This window comes from Protopterus annectens, chromosome 1.part0, assembly GCF_019279795.1.
Source record: "Protopterus annectens isolate FY-2018-M chromosome 1.part0, PAN1.0, whole genome shotgun sequence".
Lineage (NCBI taxonomy): Eukaryota > Metazoa > Chordata > Ceratodontiformes > Protopteridae > Protopterus > Protopterus annectens.
In genome coordinates, this window is record NC_056725.1 from 1,958,504,441 (window position 1) to 1,958,526,528 (window position 22,088).

A 22,088-nucleotide genomic window follows, 5' to 3' on the forward strand; every position below is an offset into this window, starting at 1 on the left:
CTGCATTCAGTAGCATTTTGTATCAAAAATTGTGATAAGCAGATACGATGTTTAAAGTTACATTGTTATAATAAATAAGCTGGGGAGGAAGTATTCAGCTTCACCCTGAACCTCAATTGCATTGTTTTTATACAGAAACGCAGTATATGATGACAAATTCAAATATAGAAAAGATTTATACTTCTCCCAGTTCAATGTGCTAGCTTTGAGGATTAGGAAATCAAAAACTTTCCTCCCCCATTTTTCTGCCAAACTTCCATACATTTACTTGGTGCATTCCTAACCCATCACCCCTCATTCATCCCAGTCTCACTTATTTCCTCAGGAAAGCTCTTTTGTGTCTCAGCCATTAACTTTCACTCTGAAAATGCATCCTGTCTTATACTGTTCTTATGCATGTCTTATTCTAGCTTCATAAATATAAACATTTGTCGATGCCACATGTTAGCTTCCAGGTGTTAATTCATGCAGCTAATCAATTAATTACACATTTTAAGGTGTAAACTAAAACATTTGCTCAGTTAAGTGACTTGAACAGAGTCATATAGCATGAAGGAGGAGGTTGTAATTACCCAGTCCTGGTCTACAGGATTTAAAAAACTATCTCAGTGGATACATCTTTGGGTGGGTGGGGTGTCAATTATATAACATTCATGGCAATTATTAAATATACTTACAAGTTAAATACTGCTAAAGTAAAATAAGCATCAAATAAATAAATAAGCTAGAAAACAAAAAACAGTAACTATAAAAGTACAATATCCTTTGTGCTAAACATATTTTATATTTACCAATATGTAGTTTTAATAGTACCTGCTTTGGTTTTCAACATCTTTTTGAGAATCAGCAGGGTAGTAACTGTAAGTAACAAAGGCTGTTTGTATCACATCAGACAGGAATACAATGGTTCTGTATCATACCCTGGTACTGACACTTGCATATTAGATGGTATTTGATCATACTCAATGTACCAGACTGGAATTCAGAAACTTTCAGCAATGATATACATTATGAGCCAGAAATTAAAGAGCCTAGGATTCAGTGAGAATGGCTGATGTATGGAAATAGCAGAGACTCAGTATAATTATATATATATAAATAATGTTGCTGATGCATTGCTGACATGTTGACCATCGCTGAGCTCTACACACACACACACACACACACACACACACACACACACACACACACACACACACACACACACACACACACACACACACACACACACACACACACACACACACACACACACACACACACACACACACACACACACACACACACATATACACACGCTTACAGCGGCAACTCCGTATTCTAACTTCTGCCCAGAACCCATACAACAGTTTCAGTTAGGTTGGTACTTTACTGAGGAGGGTAAATGTGCATTTAAGTACCATTTTGTTTAATGCATGAACCTGTTGGCAGACTCTTTGCATCAAATTTGGTAGTCTTTGGGTTATTTTATTTTGGAATTCAATATGTTAACCACAAAACCGCAGTTTCAGTTACTGTGAGCTGTTAATGACTGATCAGAGGGCAAAATAGGCATAAAAGACAGGAAGACTGACATCTTTATAAGAAAAATAAGTAAATGGCAAGATAATACCTGCATTTCAAAAAAATGTTCCTTGACAAAAGTAAATAACTTGGACACAGCTGTTAGTGTATACTGACTTCCAGCGGCAACTCCGTGTTCTGTCCGGAACCCATCAGGCTCAAAACAAGCTTAAATCCACACATCTGGCTAAAAATGAGTTTAAATACATAACACCACAAGCAGTCTGGTTACGAGCTTAAAATCCATAATGGCACAAGTAGTCCGTTGAGCTTAAACAGCCGTCAGCCCCAGTATTCAAACAGACTCACTCCCAGCCTCCCATGCACATCCCTCGAGCTTGATTCTGACAGGCTGATGGAGCTGACGTCATCATGCACGTGATGACATCAGCTCCAAAAGCACGGACATTAAAAAGTTTTAAAAATAGTGAAAAAAAATCGGAAATGAAGGGGTGCCACTTGGGAATCATGACACCTCATTACTGGGACCCCAAAACTCAGTAAAAACCGAGTAATTCAGGATGGTTGGGAGGTCTGAGTGAGTTCCATAATTTGGCTAGTGAGTATGATAGCAGGAGGTGGCCAGGGGGCTGTGAAGGTTTGTGGATTTGGAGTAAGTTTTGGTTTTCTGATCAGAGTGAGTGGTTTGGGATATAGGGGGTTAAGGTGGTGTAGAGAGCGGGACAGCTGGATGGCTTGAAGATGAGCTTACGGGCTGTACTGAGTTTGAGGAGGTTTAGGTAGTTAGGTAGTTCTAGCCATTCTAGAGATTGTAGGGAGAGGCAGTGATGGGAAGAATTTTTGGAGTTGGTGGCGAATTTGCTGATTTTATTGTAGCAAGATTCTAATTTGGATTGTAAGCTGAGTTGGAGGTTAGTGAACAGGGGACACCGTATATGAGGGAGGGAAGAAAGTAGGAGGAGGCTAAGATTTTTCTTGTGGAGGGCATGAGGTAGCGATTGTGTCTGTATAGGAGTCCTAATTTTTGGTGGGTTTTTTTTGATGGTTGTTTGAATATGGATGTCAAACGTTAGAGGCTCATCAATGGTGACACCAAGCAGCTTGGTGTGAGATACAATTTCAATGGGGGTGTTATTTTAGCTTAGGATAAGGAAGGAAGAATTATCAAAGGGGGAGATTCTAAAGGGTGTAAAGTTCATTAGTTTAGTTTTGTTTGCGTTTAGGGCGAGATGGTTGTTATGCATCCAAGGTTCTGATTTAGTAAAAGCTGATTGAGTTTTTAGTAGTAAGTCGGAAAGTGAGTCAGCAATGCATACTGGATTAGAGAGGTATTGGGGACGCTGTGGTGAAAGTTAATGATGAATATGTTGAAGAGTAGGGGGCCTAGAACAGATCTTTTGGTAATGCCAGTGAGGGTGTGTAAGAAGGAGGAGGTAGAAAATTTCCATTTTACAGCCTGCTGTCTTTTGGAGAGGTAGCTAGAGAACCAGGATATGGTAGAAGGAGACAGTTTGAGAGATGAGAGTTGGGATAGGAGAATATGGTGGGAAATAGTGTCAGAAGCTTTGGATAGGTCCAGGAATAGGCTAGAAATGAGTTTGCCAGAGTTACGAGCATGGTTGATGGATTTGAAGAAGGACAAAAGGGCTATGATGGTACTGTATCCAGGATGGAAACCATGTTGGGTGGGGGTAAGGAGATAGTTGTGTATTAGATATAACACTAGTTGAGCATGAATACACTTTTCTAGGATTTTTGATAGTGGGGAAAGGATAGCAATGGGGCTGAAATTGGTGGTGTCATAGTTTTTACCTCCCTTGTGCAAAGGAATGATGAAAGCATGTTTCCAAATTAAAGGGAAATCGGATTCTTGGATGGATCTGTTTATTAATATGGAGATAGGCAGGGCTATGCTGTCAGCAGAGGGGGGTAAATTGTCTTGTGCAGTACAGCATGGTTTTAGCTGGGGGAGAAGTTTTTTTTATAGTGCTTGTGGGAACAGGGTTGAGCTTGAAGATGGGAGATTATGTGTCATCAGTAGGGTGGAAGTCGGGCGGGGGGATGAACTTGGAGGGGGATGTGGGAAGGTGGTGGTTAGTTTAGCTATACATTCCACAAAGAAGGAGTTAAATGTTGTGTCTGTTTCTAAGTAGGTGAGGTCAGGGTGAGGGCAAGTATTATCTTTGTTGCTGGCATGGAAGAGAGAGGAGATAGTTTCCCAGAATTTTTGGGGGTTGGTAGAGTGCTCATATTGGAGCTTGGTGTAGTATGATTTGCGGTCTCTAGTTATTAGTTTTTTATGGTATTGCAGAGTTGTCTGAATTCAAGTAGGGTGTTTGGCAGTTTATTTTTGTGGAATTGTTTCCACTTTCTGACTCTTAGGAGCATGGTTTGTTTGGTTTCTTTTGATAGCCAGAGGAGATTTTGGCCTTGACCCATTTGGTTCTGAGAGGAGCATGGCTGTTGAGGAGATTTAGAAAGGTTTAGTTAAAGTAGCAGATTGCATTGTTGAGGAGCAGGGTTTTTAGGGGGGTCCAGTTGATTAGTTTTAGCCAGTCGTTGAAAATTTATGGATTGAACTTAGAGATGTTGCGGGTTTAAATGTAGTGATGTTGCATTTGGAGTGGAGAAGGGTGATGGTCCGGAAAGGCTGGTAGGTGGTCTCTGATAGGGTTGGGGACGATACCTGAGGTAGAGATATGGATAGGTTGGGATACTAACAGCCAGTCAAGGATGGTGCCAGAGGCTCCATTTTTGTTAGACTTGCTAGGAGGTTTAATTATTTGGGTGAATTTAAAGAGGTTGATTGATTGAAAGGGGGGTTGAGAGATGATAATGTTCCAGTTCATGTTTACGTCTCGTATGATATAGGTTTCATTTTTGATGTTACAGGAGAACCAGGAGAGGATGCCTTCTAGAATTGGAATTTTGTTATTGCTTGGGGGAATATAGAGGGCAGCTATGCAAATAGATTTGTGATTGTTGATTTTTTAGGTGGAGTATAATCACTTCAGCATTGGAAAATTTTGGAATGGGGTAGGTACAAGGGGTAACTGTATATGAGGACGAGTAGACTAAGGCTACTCCACTTCCTTTCTTATTGGCTTTATCATTATGGATCATTTGGTAGCCGGGAGGTAATATTTCACTGTCTTTTATGTATGGCTTAAGCCATGTTTCTGAATTGGCAACAATGCAGGGTAATTATGGGGAAGCCAGGCATGGACGGTAGGGATTTTATTACAAAGGCTTTCAGCACTGACTGTGATGAAGCGAATAGATTTGGGAGTGCCAGGAGGAGAGGAGGTAAAGGCCTTGCTGGATGAGGAGTGGGTGGGACCTGGGATTGGATGGATGTCACCGGAGAAGGACAGGGAGATTTGGTGTAGTAGGTGTAATATGAGGTCAACAGTGGTATAAGGTCTTAGGTAGGTGTAGAGAGTAGATTTGTTTGGGTGTGGGTGGAAGGGAAGGTTCGGTGAGGGTAGGACTGGAAGGAGTTTGGGCTTATATAGTGGGGTTGTGCTAGAGGGATAGAGGAGAAAGAATGGTGGTGTGTTGGAAGTTGGTTGTGAAATGTGAAGGTGGGGTGTGGGAGGGATATGGGAGTTGTGTTAAGTAGGTTAGGGAGGTTAGTAGTGCTTGGAGTACAACTGATTGTGGTTGGGGTATGGGATGGGTCATATTGTAGTTGGGTGTGATGTTCTGGTGGTGTGATTTGAGTGGTAGGAGGAATATGTGTTGATTGAATAGTGGGATATGTGGGAGGAGTCAAGGATAGATAAATGTAGAGGTAGTGGGGGCATGTGGGAAATGGGGGCAGGGTAGGGGAGAGGAGTGAGGGGACTGGAGTGGGTAGAATCACGGTCCAACTAGCGAGGGGGAATGGAGTGGGTAGAATCACAGTCCGACTAGTTTGTTGTAGAAACAGTCAGCCAGCCTTGGTAAGTAGCTTAACGTCATTTGGATTCCTGAGCAGGTGTAATATAATTTCTGAGGACTAGGTATATCTAACTGAGGTTAATTACTAATGGGTATTATGGGCATAGAGTATATTGCCATTCCTGGTGCTACTGACTATAGCAAAACAGAATCAGGGGACACTAGCTGGAATTTAGTCTATGTAATTTCTGGGAAACAGCAGTTAGTGAAAATAGTAGTACTATACTAGAGTGGGGGGAGGGGGACCATGCTTCGTTAGGTCCGACCAGTGTGCACGCCACTGACAAAGCTAGTTTAGGGAAACACACAAATCAGACAAAAGAAATAATATGGACATATGCTACACTTAGTTCAGTGCAATTGCAAGTAGTTGTTTGTTGTTGCAGGAGGTAATTGCACATAGGTACGACTGTCCAGCATCTTAGGAATCAGAAGAGCCAAGGGTTTTTCTTGTAGAGCAAAAGGGGAGCTGTAGGGGAAAGGGAGAGACAGGGAGGGATTACTTATTGCAGAAATTGAAGTGTAGTAGTTTAATATTAATAAGTATGCAAAACGGGTTCAGAGAGCCAAGGTAGAATAAAAAAACCCAAAACAAATAGAGCAGTAGATAGCTTAGACAGCAGTAGAGCATGAATAGGGTAAGGAGCAGAAAAAAAAACACCAATAGAAAGTCAAAGGGGAAGTTATAACAGTAAATAGCAGAAAAATGGTCTTTATACCCAACACCAGAGATTAAAAACATCAGCTAAAAACATTATATATGAGAGATGATAACAGGGTTTAAAATATAGCTGTTGACTTGTTATACAATCAAAATACACTGTACTTAATACCTAGTTATAAACCTATGTTGGTGATATGCAGACAGTATATCAGCATTGCAATGTACAAACAGCAGCAATAGATGCTGGTATACACTGATTGCGTAGCAGCTAGTTTATCAACAAGCCTTTATATTACTAGGTACAACAGGAGATAACAGCAAAAGTAGCTAAGCAGTAAAATATGTGACCCTGCTTTTGAACAGTACTGACAAACTCAGTACAAACAGCAATAGTTAATAAATAATAATAATAGTTAAAATGCCTAGTCTCTCTAAGAGAGTTCTTAAATTAATATCTCAAATATTACTTCTGGGATAGCTTGCAGAATGACATCATTTTTTGTCATCTGACTATATCCCAGGTAACCCCCCCCCCACTGCTGAAAGCTAGCAGTATTTAACATCTGCCTGTGAAAATACATACACAAGAGCTTTTCCTCAGATTTTTGCAGATCCTGGAAATCATAAAAAAGCAAAACACTTCCAAGACAATTAAGAGAACTTCTCAGCACAGACATTGTGTCTGTTGCTGCACTAAAACAGAAAGATAACATATTTTTTATGGCCTGGCCATAAAGTAATTTAAATTCAGTTATTTTTTTTTTGTTATTTTTCTGAAGTTAACCTCTTGTTTTCCAGTTTCCCATATTAAAATATATACATTTAAACAGTTATAATAGTGTATGTACATTTCTGCTTTATTCCAGTAGGGTACCCTGTGGATACATTTCAAACAGCACTTTGTAAAATAACTCTTCAGCACGTCTGTACAAATCATCTTATATGACACACAGCTCTAATACACTTGTAGCACAAACATCTTATATGAATCATGTTGATATTCACAAATGACATATAATTAATTTACAAAATTCCAGATAGCTGGGCTGGTAGTATCTCATTTGTCACATTTCGTCCCTCCTCAAAGACTAAAGCTAGTTTATCAAGTGACCCTTGAGAAATGTTGCTTGAGCAGGATGAGCCTATCTGGGAATAACTTACCCCATTCCTTGTCTTGGGATTCAAGCTGCCTTGGCATTGCTGATCCCAGTGCAGTGTTGCAATGTCCTATCATATGCCTGCAAGCCTAGGCTGCACCATAGTAATTTGGGATATTGCTGGCTGGCTCCCTGCAGCCATAGATCTCCCTCAGACTCCTCCCTGCAGCCATAGATCCCCCTCAGACTCCTCCTGCCTCCTACTGCAAATACTTAGTACTGCAGGATTTCTGCATGGTGCCAGGAAAGCAAAATATTATTATTTGTCCTGCACAGACTTCTTTGAGTGCCTGATGGGGAGGCATGGTTATTTCTTGTGAAAAGTAGATGCCTGACACAAGCTTGCCAGGATGGAGAGTGATGCCACTGGTATGCCCCATTCTTGTGAGCAGTGCAGGCATTGGTACAGTGATGTATGCCATTCTTTCTGTATTAGCATAATTGCTTTTATTTATCAAGTAGAATACTATGTTTCATAAGATCATAGCTAACTGCTCTGAAGGGCCATTTTAAGCCTAGCCAATAACCTGAGGTCAGGATCAAAGTCTGTACCTTGTGTCTATGAGGTGAAGATCTTAACCATTGTGGCAAACCCACTCCTTTAATGTTATACTTGCTATTCTCTGTATATACTAGTATCACAATACCATATATCTTTTTACCATGTATTATACATACTACACTGCTGTACCAGATTTTATTTAGATCATGTATCATTAGTGATGCATTAAAACAATAGTTCCCCCTGTGTAAATACTGTATCTGTGAATTTCTGCAAATGATGGTTTCCTACCACTGATGCATGCCCCTGTTTCTCCATTGTCATAATATTCCCTGTGTATTTCTATGCACATGCTCATTTCTGTGTTTGTAAATTTTATAAAGAGGATAATAACTAGTAGATGCAATCAGTCAAGAAAATCTGCTTTACGAAGTGTGTGTGAATAATGTCACCATAAGAGTGAAACTTGAGAGGGGTAATTTTTCTTACACACCCTGAGAAATGTAATTTCTTAATGGTAACTGTACTGTTTTTACAGGGTATAGATTTTCCTAATTTTATGCATGTTTTTTTCATTTGGGGAAAGGGAAGGCGAGATGTTTATATTATGAAAAATTCTTCTGGTTAACTTTTCTGCTTCGTTTTAATGCTTACATGTAGAATGGTTTATATATATCTGCGTTAAATTTAAAAACCTAAAGTGGAAGTGTTTCCTTTTGAGAGTTGTGGTCATACCTCTCAACCTCTTAGTGCAAGAAATCTGAACAAAGCCTAAATTAGTGAGGGGGCAAAAGCCCAAAAATAGAAACAAAATGTAAATATTGCTCTAATAAACTTAGAAAGTTGTTAGAAAAAACAGAATTTGTGTCAAAATGGATTTTCTAAAAGATATGAAATATGCAACTCAAATGTTTGTCATTATTTAATGACTTCCATCCTCAGTGATTTGCCAGAAATCTACAAATTTTATGGGGAACAGACCAAAAATATGAGTGAATAATCTGGACATTCTGCAACAATCTGGACAGTTGAGAGGTTTGTGTTAATTTCTGGTAGAGCCGCTCTTTCTTTTTGTGCTGGTATGGGGAAAGATGCATGTTCACTTGATTACTATGCTGCTGCCCTCTGTTGGCAACAAAGTATGAAACACTCTGTGACAGAAACTGCACAGCATAACAAGGGTGCTAATTTGTTGATATTTTCATCTAGAAATGCACCATCTATTTATTATACTTCTACTATGACTTGCTCACTAGTAAATCTTGTCTTTTTGGAGCATTACATGATGTGCTTTCACTGGGTTTGCCAGCTGAGACTTACAGTTGAAATAAAAGGGAAGACAGGCCAAATTAATTTTCCAGGATGTAAAGGTATGTTTATTTATTTCATGTATTTTGCATGAAATATATATGACTAATAGTGTGGTACTTGTCTAGGAATGTGGATTCAGATGTAAATGCATATAGCAACAGATACCAATATAATCCAGTATGAGAGCTTATGATACTTATTCAAAGATGACATATTAACATCAGTAAACAAGACTAATATTTAATAAGCAAATAATATTATATGTAAGATAAAGCATAAAAAACAAGAAACTATATAGCATGGTATTGCTATACAGTTGTTTTAATTTTGTAATTGCACCTACACTAGAATGCAGAGTTATAACCCTGTACACATATATAAAACAGAAATGATAAATTCATTGTAAAACCAGTAATGTAACTCAGAAATGACAACAATCCATGATGAGCTGGGGAAGACTGATGTTTTTCCACTTTCTAAAGCTTGTTCCGTGTTGCTTCCTTCAATATTTTTCACACACATTTTCTACCAAATTTAAGCTGCAGCATCAGAAACATTGGCCCTTGAATTAATTCATTCTTGACCTGGTGGTGTTGTAACTCTGAGGCTTCATAGTTTCGGTGGAATTCTTTGTTTTTTAACTCTGAGGGCTACATTTGGTCAAGGGTGAGCATGTCTTGTGTATGAGGGTAAGGTTTAGGGAAGTAGCGGCTGGAATTTGCTCATGCTGCATCTTGCGGGCTGTTGGGTGAGTTGTGCTGCACTAGTGACCAACACAGATTATTCACCAATGTGGAAGCAGGCCATGTCACAGAAGACTGATTGGTAACCAGGCGATAATAGTTTGTAGAAACTGTAAGTAAAGCATGTATGTCTTATTAACCTGAGTTTTATTTAGCACATTGCAGCAGTTAGGCCTTGAAGTAAGGAATGCATGCTAGTAATGTTACATAATGAGTTAAGGGGATGTAAATAAAACAATTCTGCAAAAATACATGTCGATGCAACTGGATTAGAATAATGAATGAATAAACGTTGTGAGTCAGCAATGTAACAACACTGCAGCTCTATTTTATATAAATTGTTAGTCTTTTTGTTTCAGAGAACTGCACCACAGTTTATAGTAGATGCATTCACTGAATTTGGCAAATGGATGGACGGATGGGAAACAAGGAGGAAGAGGTCAGCAGGTATGAGAATATGTTTACATAACTTTGCAGAAGAAATTTGCTTCCACTTTAAACCCTGTGAACCCTACTTAGCAGGAGTCTGGCAGCATACCTTTTTAAACACAGAACACTGGGCCGTTTTTGGGAATTTGCCATTTCCTCCACTGTGGTGCGATGTCAGAGTTGGTATATTTAAGTAGGGGGGTGTGTTTTGAACTTTTTTTTTTTTTTTTGTGAACAGCGATTTTTTTCCCCGGGGAAAAAATCGCTGTGACGTGTCTTCGAGATTGTCAGCTTTTGCTCTTAAAGGGTCGATAAATCAGCAATCGCTATTTTAAGTGTTCGCTGATTTAACATAGACCCTATATATATATATATATATATATATATATGTGTGTGCATTTGTACATGAGTGTGTGTGTTTGTGTGCATGTATGTGTGTGCATGTGTGTTTGTGTGTGTGTGTGTGTGTGTGTGTGTGTGTGTGTGTGTGTGTGTGTGTGTGTGTGTGTGTGTGTGTGTACTGGGGGGAGACGTGAATGTATAGGATGCACATTGTTTCTATGTCCGGCCTTGCTAATGTAAAGTTTTGCTTACATATCACATCATTAAAAGTTTTCTTATTAATAGCTTACATGTATGCTTCAGTCATAACCTGTTAATGCTTGACTTCATTTCTCAAAAAAAAGGTATGGGTTACCCCTTTACTATCATAATGGGTGCATTTGCCTTTTTGTGGAGCTCCACTTAGATTTTTGAAAGTTGCACACAGTTGAAACAAGTCATCACCTACCTGCCACAGCTCTACACTTCTTTCACCATATCATCTTATCCTAATGTTATTTCTCACAGTGATACTGATCACTACACAAACTTTTCCAGTGACTCTTTTTTTCAATATAGTCTCTATGTGTCTCAGTCAGAGAGGTGAAACAACTGTTTCTTCACCTCACAAATGTTTTAATTTTGTGTGGTAGCTTCACTGTTCTTAAAATAGACTTTGGCTTTGCTGCTAAACCCTCATGCTATATTCTTCCCTTTACTCGCTACTGCATAGTCCCCTCTGAATGGAAAATTCAGTAACTATCTCCCTCCTTAAAACACTCAAGTCATTAGTAGATGAAAGAGCTTAGGTTACTCTCCACTCTTTCTAACCTTTTTAGCACCCTGTAAAATGTATCTACTCTCAGTTACTTGAATAGTCTAATACAGACCACATTCACATTCTCAATATAGTTTTTGTTCAGGCCACTGTATTACTTCTGCTGATACCCTCTCTTTTTCCAGTTTATCTCTCATAACATAGACTAAGGTCTACTTACTCAAACCCTTCATAGGTTCATAGATTAGTTCTAGGCTAAGTGCTCCTGTGGGTCATTTTAAGCTTAGCCAGTTACTCCATGCAAGGATCAAACCCTCCCCCCTCTGTCTATAAGGTAAGCACCTTAACCATTATATCAACCTCTCACCCATTTTTTTTTAATTTAAAAAGGCTTTCAACACCAATGTGAATTGAACCAGTCAGAGCAAAATAAGGGTCATGTTGCTAAATGCTAGGAGCTTAAACCAAAAACTGCACTCACTGGAAGCACTTATATCACTAGGAGATGTAGATGTCTGTGTCTGTGCAGTCACAGAAACCTGGTTTAAGGTCTCAGAGAGTACCCTGGCCCTGCAAGGTTACAATGCCTTCCACAAATTTCGACCACAAAATGAACATGTAAAAACCAAAGGAGGTGGTGTTTCAATCTATATTAAAGATAAAGTCACCTCCTGTCTAGTTAGACTGGACAATTTCATGGAGTTACTCCAGGTCCAAGTTACAGTGGGTAAGACCCCCATTCAAGTCCTAGCCAGTTATAGATCCCCCTCCATGGGTCATGACACCCATGAAACCTACTTAACCAAACTGAAGACAATCCAAATATTATCAAACACACTGGTTATGGGGGATTTCAATTATCCCACCATCAACTGGGAGATCTACTCTAACCTAAACTTGCTAGCACAAAATTCCTTGACTTTCTGTTTTCAAATGCCCTGGACCAAATTGTCCATACCCCGACAAGAGGAACAAACATTCTAGATCTGGTCCTCACGAACATGTCAAACAGGTGCACTGCTGCAACTGTTGTACCCTCATTAATTAAACTTGACCACAAATCAGTCACCTTTGAATTGACACCAGAACTCACAAAGGATGAAATCAGGCTAAAAAACTTCACCAAGGCAAATTATGTACACCCAGGTGAAGGTATAAATGCATTCCATTCCCCACTCCAAGCTGAAAGAGTTAACTACGCTGAAGCTTACACTAATGCCCTGTAGAATCACTTGCATAAGTGTATAAACTCAGCTGTACCAGACAGAATCAAAGCCAAGAGCCCCAAGTAAAATCATGCTGCCAATGTGGACTTCTAGCATCAACAAATTCTACAATAAATGCAAAAGGTTGCTGTCCAAGAAAACAAAGACAAGGACCCAACAATGGAAAAGCACCCTCCTCAGCCTTAACAGGCAAACAAGACAACTTATAACCCTCCTTTGAGAGAAACCTAGCAAGTACTGCCAGGGATAACCATAAGGCCTTTTAAAGCTATGTATATAACCTGAAGGACCCAAGCATGTGCAGAACTGGTGGTCAATGGTCTCACACACACTGACTCCAAACAGATAGCGTACCTGCTAGCGGATAGGTTTGGTGAAAATTTCACTCCCTTATTCACTCCTAATTTACAACAAACCCTCCCCCAACCCCCCCCCCCCCCCACCCACCTTACATATCTGAAGTACAGGTCCTTCAAGCCCTGTCCAAGGCAAAAAAACACGGCCTCTATAGGACCAGATGACATCCCAGGCTGTCTTCTAAACAGGCTAAAACATGAGCTAGCATCACCATCAAGTACCTTTTTCAATCATAGCTGAACCAGAGGCTTTGTTCCTATGGTGTGGAGAACAGCTACAGTTACTCTCCTCAACAAAGGCAGCCTAGCAACAGACCCAGGGAATTACAAACCCATAAACCTGACCAGCCATAGTAAGACTATGGAATGTATTATTATGAACCTCATAAATAAAGACATAGGTGACCTCCAAACCCTGGATCCTACCCAATTCAGCTTTGTGAAGGGCAGAACCTGCCTGTTAAATCTGGTGGATTTCTTTGAAAGTGTGACCAGGGCCATTGATGAGGGCAGATCTGTGCATACAGCATACCTCGACCTGGCAAAGGCTTTCAACACAATCCCACATTCAGGCATTACTAACAAACTTAGCAAACTGAATGCAAACCCCTTTGTTGTGAGATGGGCTGCCAACTGGCTCACAAACCAGACACACACTATCAAAGTGGATGACTCTACATCAACCAACATACCTGTTACCAGTGGGGTGGCACAGTTGTCAGTGGTGAGCCCCCTACTGTTGGTATATGCTTCTCACATGTTCAGGTCAAAGCTGAAGGGTTGTGGCTGACCAAGTTTGCAGACAACTGCAAACTAGATGCAATCATTGAATCCCCAAATGATGTCAGTATACTCCAGGAGGGTCTCACACAAACTAACAACTGGTGTATTGGTCATGGTCTCAAAGTGAATGCAAAGAAATGCATCATCATTGCATTTATTTATTTATTTATTTTCAGTTTGTTTGCCAGGATGGTCCATTGGACTACAAGGAGCCTGTTTTCAATGGAGTCCTGGGGAGAAAAGCTCCAGAGAAGTACAAAATACAAATACAAATAAGACAAATACAATGCAAATAGAAATACAAAGAAACACATTGCAATAAAAATTCAACTTACAGTTCTTGTAAAATAAGATTGTTCCAACAGTTATTGTTAGGAATATAAGACAATATGAAGCTCATAGCAGATGTATTAGCTTGTGGAGAGTAATGATGGTTGAGAAAGCTATGTAGGGTGGGAGCAGGAGCAATCCCATTGTGAGTTTAGATGGGAGTGGAGTAAAATTTTGAAAGCACATCCTTTGGCACAAACAATGTCCCTTCACACTATCAAATCAACAACAATACCCTAACTACCCTTGAAGTGGCAAGGGGCCTGGGATCACAGGTTGACCATGACCTTAACTTCAACCACCATGTATCTACTGATGTAAGGAAAGCTTTCCATGTAGCTCACTTGATTAGTAAAGGCATCATCTTGAGAGCAAAAGAAGTTATAACCCCCCCCCCCTGTATTCAGTACTTATTCAGCCCATAATTGAGTATAATGCCCCATTCAGTATGTACCGTACTAAGCACCTGCAGCAAATACAGAGACCTCAGAAGTTTCTAACAAAGATCAAGGGCCTCCAGCATGTACCTTATATGGACCGGTTGAAGTCCCTGTCACTATACTCTGTATCGTATAGACTTCTTAAAGGAGACTTATGCCTCACCTACAGAGCAACCCAAGACCCAAACCTAATGAATTACTGTATATCGTAAATCAAATGGGTCTAGGGCTACCCATTCCAGGGACTTAAATATAGCCTGTGACTTAAATAGGACATGATGGAGGCACAGATTTATCACCAAGCTACTGCCATGTCTTTAGAACAGGCTACCAATTCTTGTGAAAGAGAGCACCTCTATGACACCGTTCGAGAGGAAACCTGGACAAGTGGATGGGGCACTGTAAATTGTCACCAGGGATAGTGCCCATAACCCTCCTGGACATGGGCAGTCATCACTAAATGCTATCTTGGGTATTGACTCGTACTTCTACAGCATTACATTGGGTTGAAATGGCTAGGCTTAAAAAACACCTGTGGGCCATAGCCTTGTAATCTCTTATGATCCTATGAATCATTAATTACCCATGTGGAAACCACTTCCTTTCACCACTGCCTCCTTACTTGTTTCACAGATTACCTTCATACTGGAACTTCACGGATTGCATATTAATCTGCACTCTCATACATTTGCACATTGAACTCAGAAGTACCGTAAGGTTCCATAGCTGGACTGTATTGGTATTAATAATCTCCCCACTTCTGTGAAGCATCTGAGTCTGACATTATATGCAGAGGATACAGTTTTGCTGAGATGTAGGAAAATGATACCAATGTGTAATCCAGACTCTAGAATGTGGTTTCTATGCTATGAGGTTTTATGAAAGAGCTACTAAGTTGTGCATAAAAAACACAGACCAGGTTATTTAGCACATTCCTCATCATTTACTTCATGCTCCCCACATTCCAGCTGTGCATGCTTGTACCTTTAACATATCTGTAAGTCTGGTTAGATTTATCCCTTACACTTGGATTTCATACTAACAGTACTTACTCCTCCAATGCAGACTAGCTTAAAAGTGCTTACAGCACTTTGAGGCATCTGACTGCACAAGCTGGAAGCCTTGTTATCCTACCCTCTTACAAAGATTATCTATTTTTTCTATATCTTACAGTTTGCATAGTCAAGATAATACTAAAATCACAGAAAGCTTTCTCCAATACTGCACTTACTATTAAGATCTCTCTTCCTCCCTGTATTTGAAAACTGTCCGACTCCACAATGTTTAAAACTAACTTCAAGCTCACCTTTTTTAACTTTTCTAAATGCAAATGCATTAGAGAACCTAGATTAGAGATTTTTATCATACAATTAAAGATTTGTGTTTTTGATTTCTCATAGGAATTTGCCTAATGGCTCCTGTACCTGCCCTCAGTCTGCCGATTCATTCTGTGGGAGCAGGATCCAACCATTCCTAGGCTAGGTAGGAGCTCTGTGGCTTATTTGTTCTTGCCTGGGAAACCATATCAGGAAATCTTTTCTCCCAGATGCAAGAGTCAGTGGTAGGAAGAGAACCATTTTCCTGGCCTTACAATTCAGCCTCTTCTCTCCTACTGAAGTGCTTTTCTCCAGCTTGATGGCTCCCCAAGGCTCTGCTACATGCTACTGCCATGCATCTGCATGTGCTCCCAAGGCCTATGCTTCATAGGGACAACACTTAGTACTCAAATTAGCTGTTACTTAAGTGATGAGCCAAAGTTGCCCCCCCCCCCCCCCAGGAAGGGCAAGCAGTACTGGCTGTTCACTCCCTTCCCCGCTGACCAACTCCTAGATGCACCCAAGAAGCTAACTGATCTCAGGTCACTTCAGATGCCAAGTGTATTAGGGTTTACTATTGAAAATGCGAACGGCACTTGGGTGACAGTCGGATAGTCGAACGTATAAGGTCGTAAACAAGGATGTCGAAGACAAAATAATCAATCTAGGAACAGTTTTAACATGGGTCGAGGTAGGTGTTCAGTATTATTCCCTACTACAAACATCTTCCCTACCTCGACCCATGTTAAAACCGTTCCTAGATTGATTATTATGTCTTCGACATCCGTGTTTATGACCTTATACGTTCGACTATCCGACTGTCGCCCAAATGCCGTTCGCATTTTCAATAGTAAACCGTGTATTAGCAATAGTACATAGCCATTGAGAATGTACAGCTGGAGTACCTCTCACAATTCCAAGACCATGAGCATGCACAAGAGTTGGGACACAAAGGGCACATTGTTAACAGTGAGGAGCCATATACCACATACCATGCTGGTGAAATACATAACCCTACCTTAACTGCTATAAGACTTCATTTATGGCACACTGTCAAACATAATGGGTATCTTGGTTGTTGCCAGTCATGTGTTATGAGTCTGTGACAATCAGCTGCACAGACTGCTTTAAGATCTGCTCAGGTTCATATAGAAATGTGTCTGCTGTTGTATAGACCATGCTAATGTGCATGTTGCTGCTTGTAGCTACGTCATACAGCAGAGGCAGTAATAATTGCAGAAGGGTCATGCATATATCATAGAGATTTAGATTAATTGAGCTGCTTAATGCTCTGGGATGCTTACGTCTTACCTCCAGGTGCATGAGTATGTTTGAGGTAGATGTTAATCATTTTCATTTCAGGCCTCTTTTTGGACCCAATCTAACTCTTCTTGAGTACCTACATTCACAATAATAATCTGCTACAAAAATTATGGTGACTCAATGGATAAGCTTAACTCAGCATACAAATATTATGTGACAGAAGATGTCTGCACCCATTTACATGCATGCCACTGATACTTGTACACCCAACATTCATTATTTAACAGCATGCATAAGTTTACAGGTTTATAGATACTTGCTATGTTAATGATCTGTGAGAGTCTGCTGTATGCTGTTGCCAATCCTCTGCACATTTCAAACTCTACTAGGGATCAGAATAGTAGTAAGGTTTAATGTCTCCTACTCCCTGGATGGGCACATTGACATCAGTCTATCACTCCCACCATCCTGGGTTAGCTCCTCCCTTGTATGAGTTGCTAATCAATCTTAGCTTCCTTGGGTCACCATCAGGGCTTTATCCCTTTTGTTTCATAGAGCTGACACTTACACCCTGAACTTCCAAGGGAGAAAAAACAGGAGTTAACTATCAGACAGTTTTCTCTAAAAGGAAGAAGGTGTTAGGATACAGCACACTATACTGTGGAAGGGATAAAAAAAAACATTCAGGTTTGCTGACTCATATGGGAAAATATGCTCAGGAGGGATGATAACTGAAAGTAGAAGGTAAATTACTAAAATAGTTGAATGCCTATGCATATCCACAGCTAGTGGGGTTTGGCTTTATTGGCCTGAAATTGTCCATTAAAGTGACAAAACAAATCATGGGCATTCAGAATTGCCAATTAGCTGAAACACCTGGTGTTCATAAGGATCATTTGCATATATCCCATTTGTCTCTGATACAAGATGTTTGGGAGGTCACTTATTGGAAGTTCTAGCTTTGCTGGAGTTTTTATTTTGTTTTTACTGATTGTTTTTTTCAGTGACCTTCTCACTCATTGTTTTATGTCTGTAACATGTACAATGCAAATCAGGTATTTCTGTACTATAACAGCCATACTGTTAATGTTCAATATATATTATGTCTTTTCCCTTGGGGTTTAATAGTTAAGTCTACCTATTCATCCCTGTAACATGGTACCCTTTGTCCACTAGCCATTAACTGATCCTTGTTAATAATGTTTTGTAAGATTTCTATGGCTCTCACTTATTTTAACCTTTGGTTAACATGTCTGTGGAGCATTTCTGCATGGGTCTCTGCTGAAAAGGGGACCCATTCCCAGTTGGACTATCCCAGTAAACAAATTCAAATTAAATTAAATTAAATTATTAATATTTGCCCTCTCCTCTTAGACCATCAAATGATCATTGATTTTTTTTAAAATCCTGACTATATATTACAAGTATGGTAACTAATACTTGCAGATTAAATTCACAGGCAAGCTCCACAGGAAATGCTTTTTAAGTCAAAAAGGTCTTTTTTTTTTTGCTGTGTGCTAAATTGCTGTCAAACCTTTATGCATTATAATGTATTTTATGTTTACCACAGTGCTGAATGGTGATTATGCATTGTGAGATGCAAAGTGAATCTCATAAAAATTAAGGCCATTATATGGCTGCTGATGCATTATGTTTTACTTAGCTATGATACTGTGTCCTACATTTCTCCACTTGTACCATTTTAATGTAGACTGTAGATTATTTAGCAGAAAGCATCTTGTTTTCAGTGGGGTCCTGTATGAACTCATGTTGCATTACTTCTTACAATGAATGACCAAGATTAGTTGTAATTCTGATGTGCTGATGTTTTTATCCTTTTTAATTAACAGTTGTTTGCCACTAAATCATGACTTCCAACCCCTTAGCCTACCTTTACATCTTAAAAAAGAATAGGGTGTCAGTAGCAATGACTCAATAGGTAATGCAATTTCCTGTGGTGCTGGAAGATCAGAAGGCTCTTGTTTTTATTCCCAATCCAGGTGATCAAATTACTTTGATTCATTTTTTCAAATTATTGACACTGCAGTACAGCATGGGGGGGGGGGGGGGATGTTGCAGTCCAGAAAATGACATCTTTTGGAAGATGTTAAATTGAGACCCCCTTTGCTTGAGTCTGTAGTAGCTGAAATGGATGTAAAAAAATCCCACAGTACATGTCGAAAAGATTAGTGGAAGCTCCCCACTGCTCTGCCCACATTTCCCCTAATAGTACAAAATACCACCTTGGGTCTCCCCTAGAAGAGGCCACTGGCCTAACGGGATTAATCTGGTCAACAAATAAGTAAATAAATAATATAAATTAAATGAATCCTGTTTTGTAAAAGTCTGTTCACAGAGAATTATTCTGGCTGTTTCATGAACATCTGAGGACGTGAAGCATAGTTTAGTCATCAGTATTACGTGTTTACTGAGATGTACTTCTATTTTGATAATGCACCACCAGATTAAATACAGCCATTATACTATTTCTTTTTTCAGGTCATGACTGGTGTATTATCCAGCTTGGAGTACCAGGAATTATACATGGCTTTGATATTGACACATCTTACTTCACCGGCAACTACGCTCCTAGAATCTCAGTCCAAGCAGCATGTTTGAATCAAGGTAAAAGACAAGTTTTTTTTAAACAAACTTTTAACGTTCTGGCATAAGAAGAATGGGAAATTAAAACTTTTAGAATTGTGAAATGTTGTGAGCAAACAACAAATTTGTACTAAATTTTGAAATATGTTTTTTTTTATTTTGGAATGCAAAACAGGCTATACACTCTGTTTAGGCCTTTTGCAAACAATAGCATTCTACAATGTGTTAAAAACAGAATGCAAATAAATATTTAGTTTAAATAAAATCTGGATGCCAACTACCAGTGCCATTTTTTGGGGACTTTCCATCTGATCATCTTATGCCCCCCACCCTAATTATTCTACTTCTCCTGGCAGGCAGGCCAGCAATACTCATAGTCAGTGTGTGCAATAATCATGCAGTGAGTAAAGCATCACTGTAGGTGACATAAGCTTTTTTCTTTTGTTGTGGAAACATCTTTATAGCATCTAGACAACATTTGCCAGGATTCAAAGCCAAGTTGCTAGTATGCAAATCCTTACTGGGTGATTTGCATATTAGGCAGCCATGTCCCAATTCACAGCCCTGCACTGCTGGGCAGTGAGTATGAGAACATCATAAGCAAATGCAATTGTTGGGGAGGGACCTTTGAGAATAAGGCTCATATGTAGCCTGGTGCACTGCATGCTTATGATACCTGCTTAGTAGAGAAGTCAGACACTGTTCTACACATCTTGCTCAAAAAAGCAGTGCATAAAATGTATAAGTAAGTGTATGCTGTTGGTAGTGATATGCACCTAAGCATTTAAAAGTGAAGTTTGTGCAATGGAAGAGGAAAAGCTTTTCCTGTCATAGATTACCCCTCCAGGTAGGTATTACTGAATATGTGTATGGGAGTATAAGGCTGTTTGTGTGTGCGTGTCTTTATGTGTGTGGTGGAAATGTGTGTCTGTTTGTGAGTAGGTGTGTGTGTTTTTGTATATTGGATGACCACTGCTTGACGTATCCTTTGGTTGGTATGAATGGAGAAATCGTGGAGGCAGTGTGTGTGTGTGTGTGTGTGTGTGTGTGTGTGTGTGTGTGTGTGTGTGTGTGTGTGTGTGTGTGTGTGTGTATGTATGCATGTCTGTGTGTGTTTGTTTGTGTATATGTAAACCCTTCAGCACTCTGATGGTTAGTGATACAATCCCAGACATGCCCCCTCACTTTGAATTACCAGAAGGCACAGTGGTACTGCTTAACAGATCTCTGAGTGGTGATGGTTGTGCTAATGCACCAGTTTGTATAATCCCAGCCATCATTTTTTAACACTATATACATCACTTTACCAAATCATTCATTAGTGAAATTCAGAACATATAAAACTTGATCATTAAATCCTGTGTTAAATAGATAGCAGTTTTCACCTGTAAACATTAAATATACATAACTCATATTAGTTACACCTATCCTTGTCAGTTGCGGGTTTTGACATCTTATCAATCACTGATATTTTCAAGAATTTAAAACTAAAAATGTAAAGTTTTAGCATTCTAAGTAAGAGCAACAAATCAGTAGAAATATTTTCTGAGTCATTATACTGTTACTCCTCATGACATTAATAGTAACTTTCAAAGGATTACATTTACACACTAAAAATAATTTCTAATCATACTCCATTTCAACAATTACACTCCTTAGGCTAATCAAGTCAACTTAAATAGAAACAATAAACATAGATCATCCTTATATAACAGTTATTATTATTTACTTAATGTGCCCTTATACATTCAGCAAGATAGCCATCTTCACATATTTAATCTATCATTTTTTTCAGTGTGACTTCTCCTTTAGACCAAATCATCCATATGTTCAATAAACTCTCTCACTGTTATGGGTTCTACTTCTCCATGATATCCTTCTTAGCTACTAACATCAATAAGAACACACAACACAATCATACTATTTTAGAAAGCATATTTTGCTGCAATACTCATCTTAGCAAAATATAACGGGCTGTGGGGGTGCAGCAGTTAGCGTTGTTGCCTCCCAGCAAGAGGTTCTCCCATTCGATTCTCAGCTGGAGCGCCTTCTGTGTGGAGTCTGCATGTCCTCCCCACGGTCGAGTGACGTTTAAAGACATGCAGGTAGGTGCGTGCGTGAATGGGTGTACCTTCTTTGAAGGTTGGGTGTTGGACTGGCAACTCGGCACCGTAAAAATCCACTGCCAATCATTAGCGGACTGGAGTTCCACTGTGGTGACCTCTAACTGGGAAAAGCTGAAAGACTAAGACTCATCTTGATAAAAAAATCAAAGATATTCTTAAAAGATTCTAGTTCAGTGAATGCCTAGAATATGTCCTCCCATGAGCCATGTTCCCCTTCTTGACATCTCCAATAATAAAAATATTTGTATAAAAACAAATTTCCTGGCAAAAGTT

The 22,088-nt window shown here is 39.5% G+C and overlaps 1 protein-coding gene across 3 annotated transcripts in view; it reads left to right on the forward strand.

Annotated features, from left to right (window-relative positions):
* ALLC (allantoicase) overlaps positions 1 to 22,088 on the forward strand; it is a 420,793-nt gene that overhangs the window by 77,009 nt on the left and 321,696 nt on the right. For all 3 annotated transcript variants that reach the window (XM_044070482.1, XM_044070490.1, XM_044070498.1), the window contains 2 exons: positions 10,203 to 10,290; positions 19,585 to 19,710. In XM_044070482.1, coding sequence (XP_043926417.1) covers positions 10,203 to 10,290; positions 19,585 to 19,710 — 214 coding nt within the window. The remainder of the gene's footprint in view (positions 1 to 10,202; positions 10,291 to 19,584; positions 19,711 to 22,088) is intronic.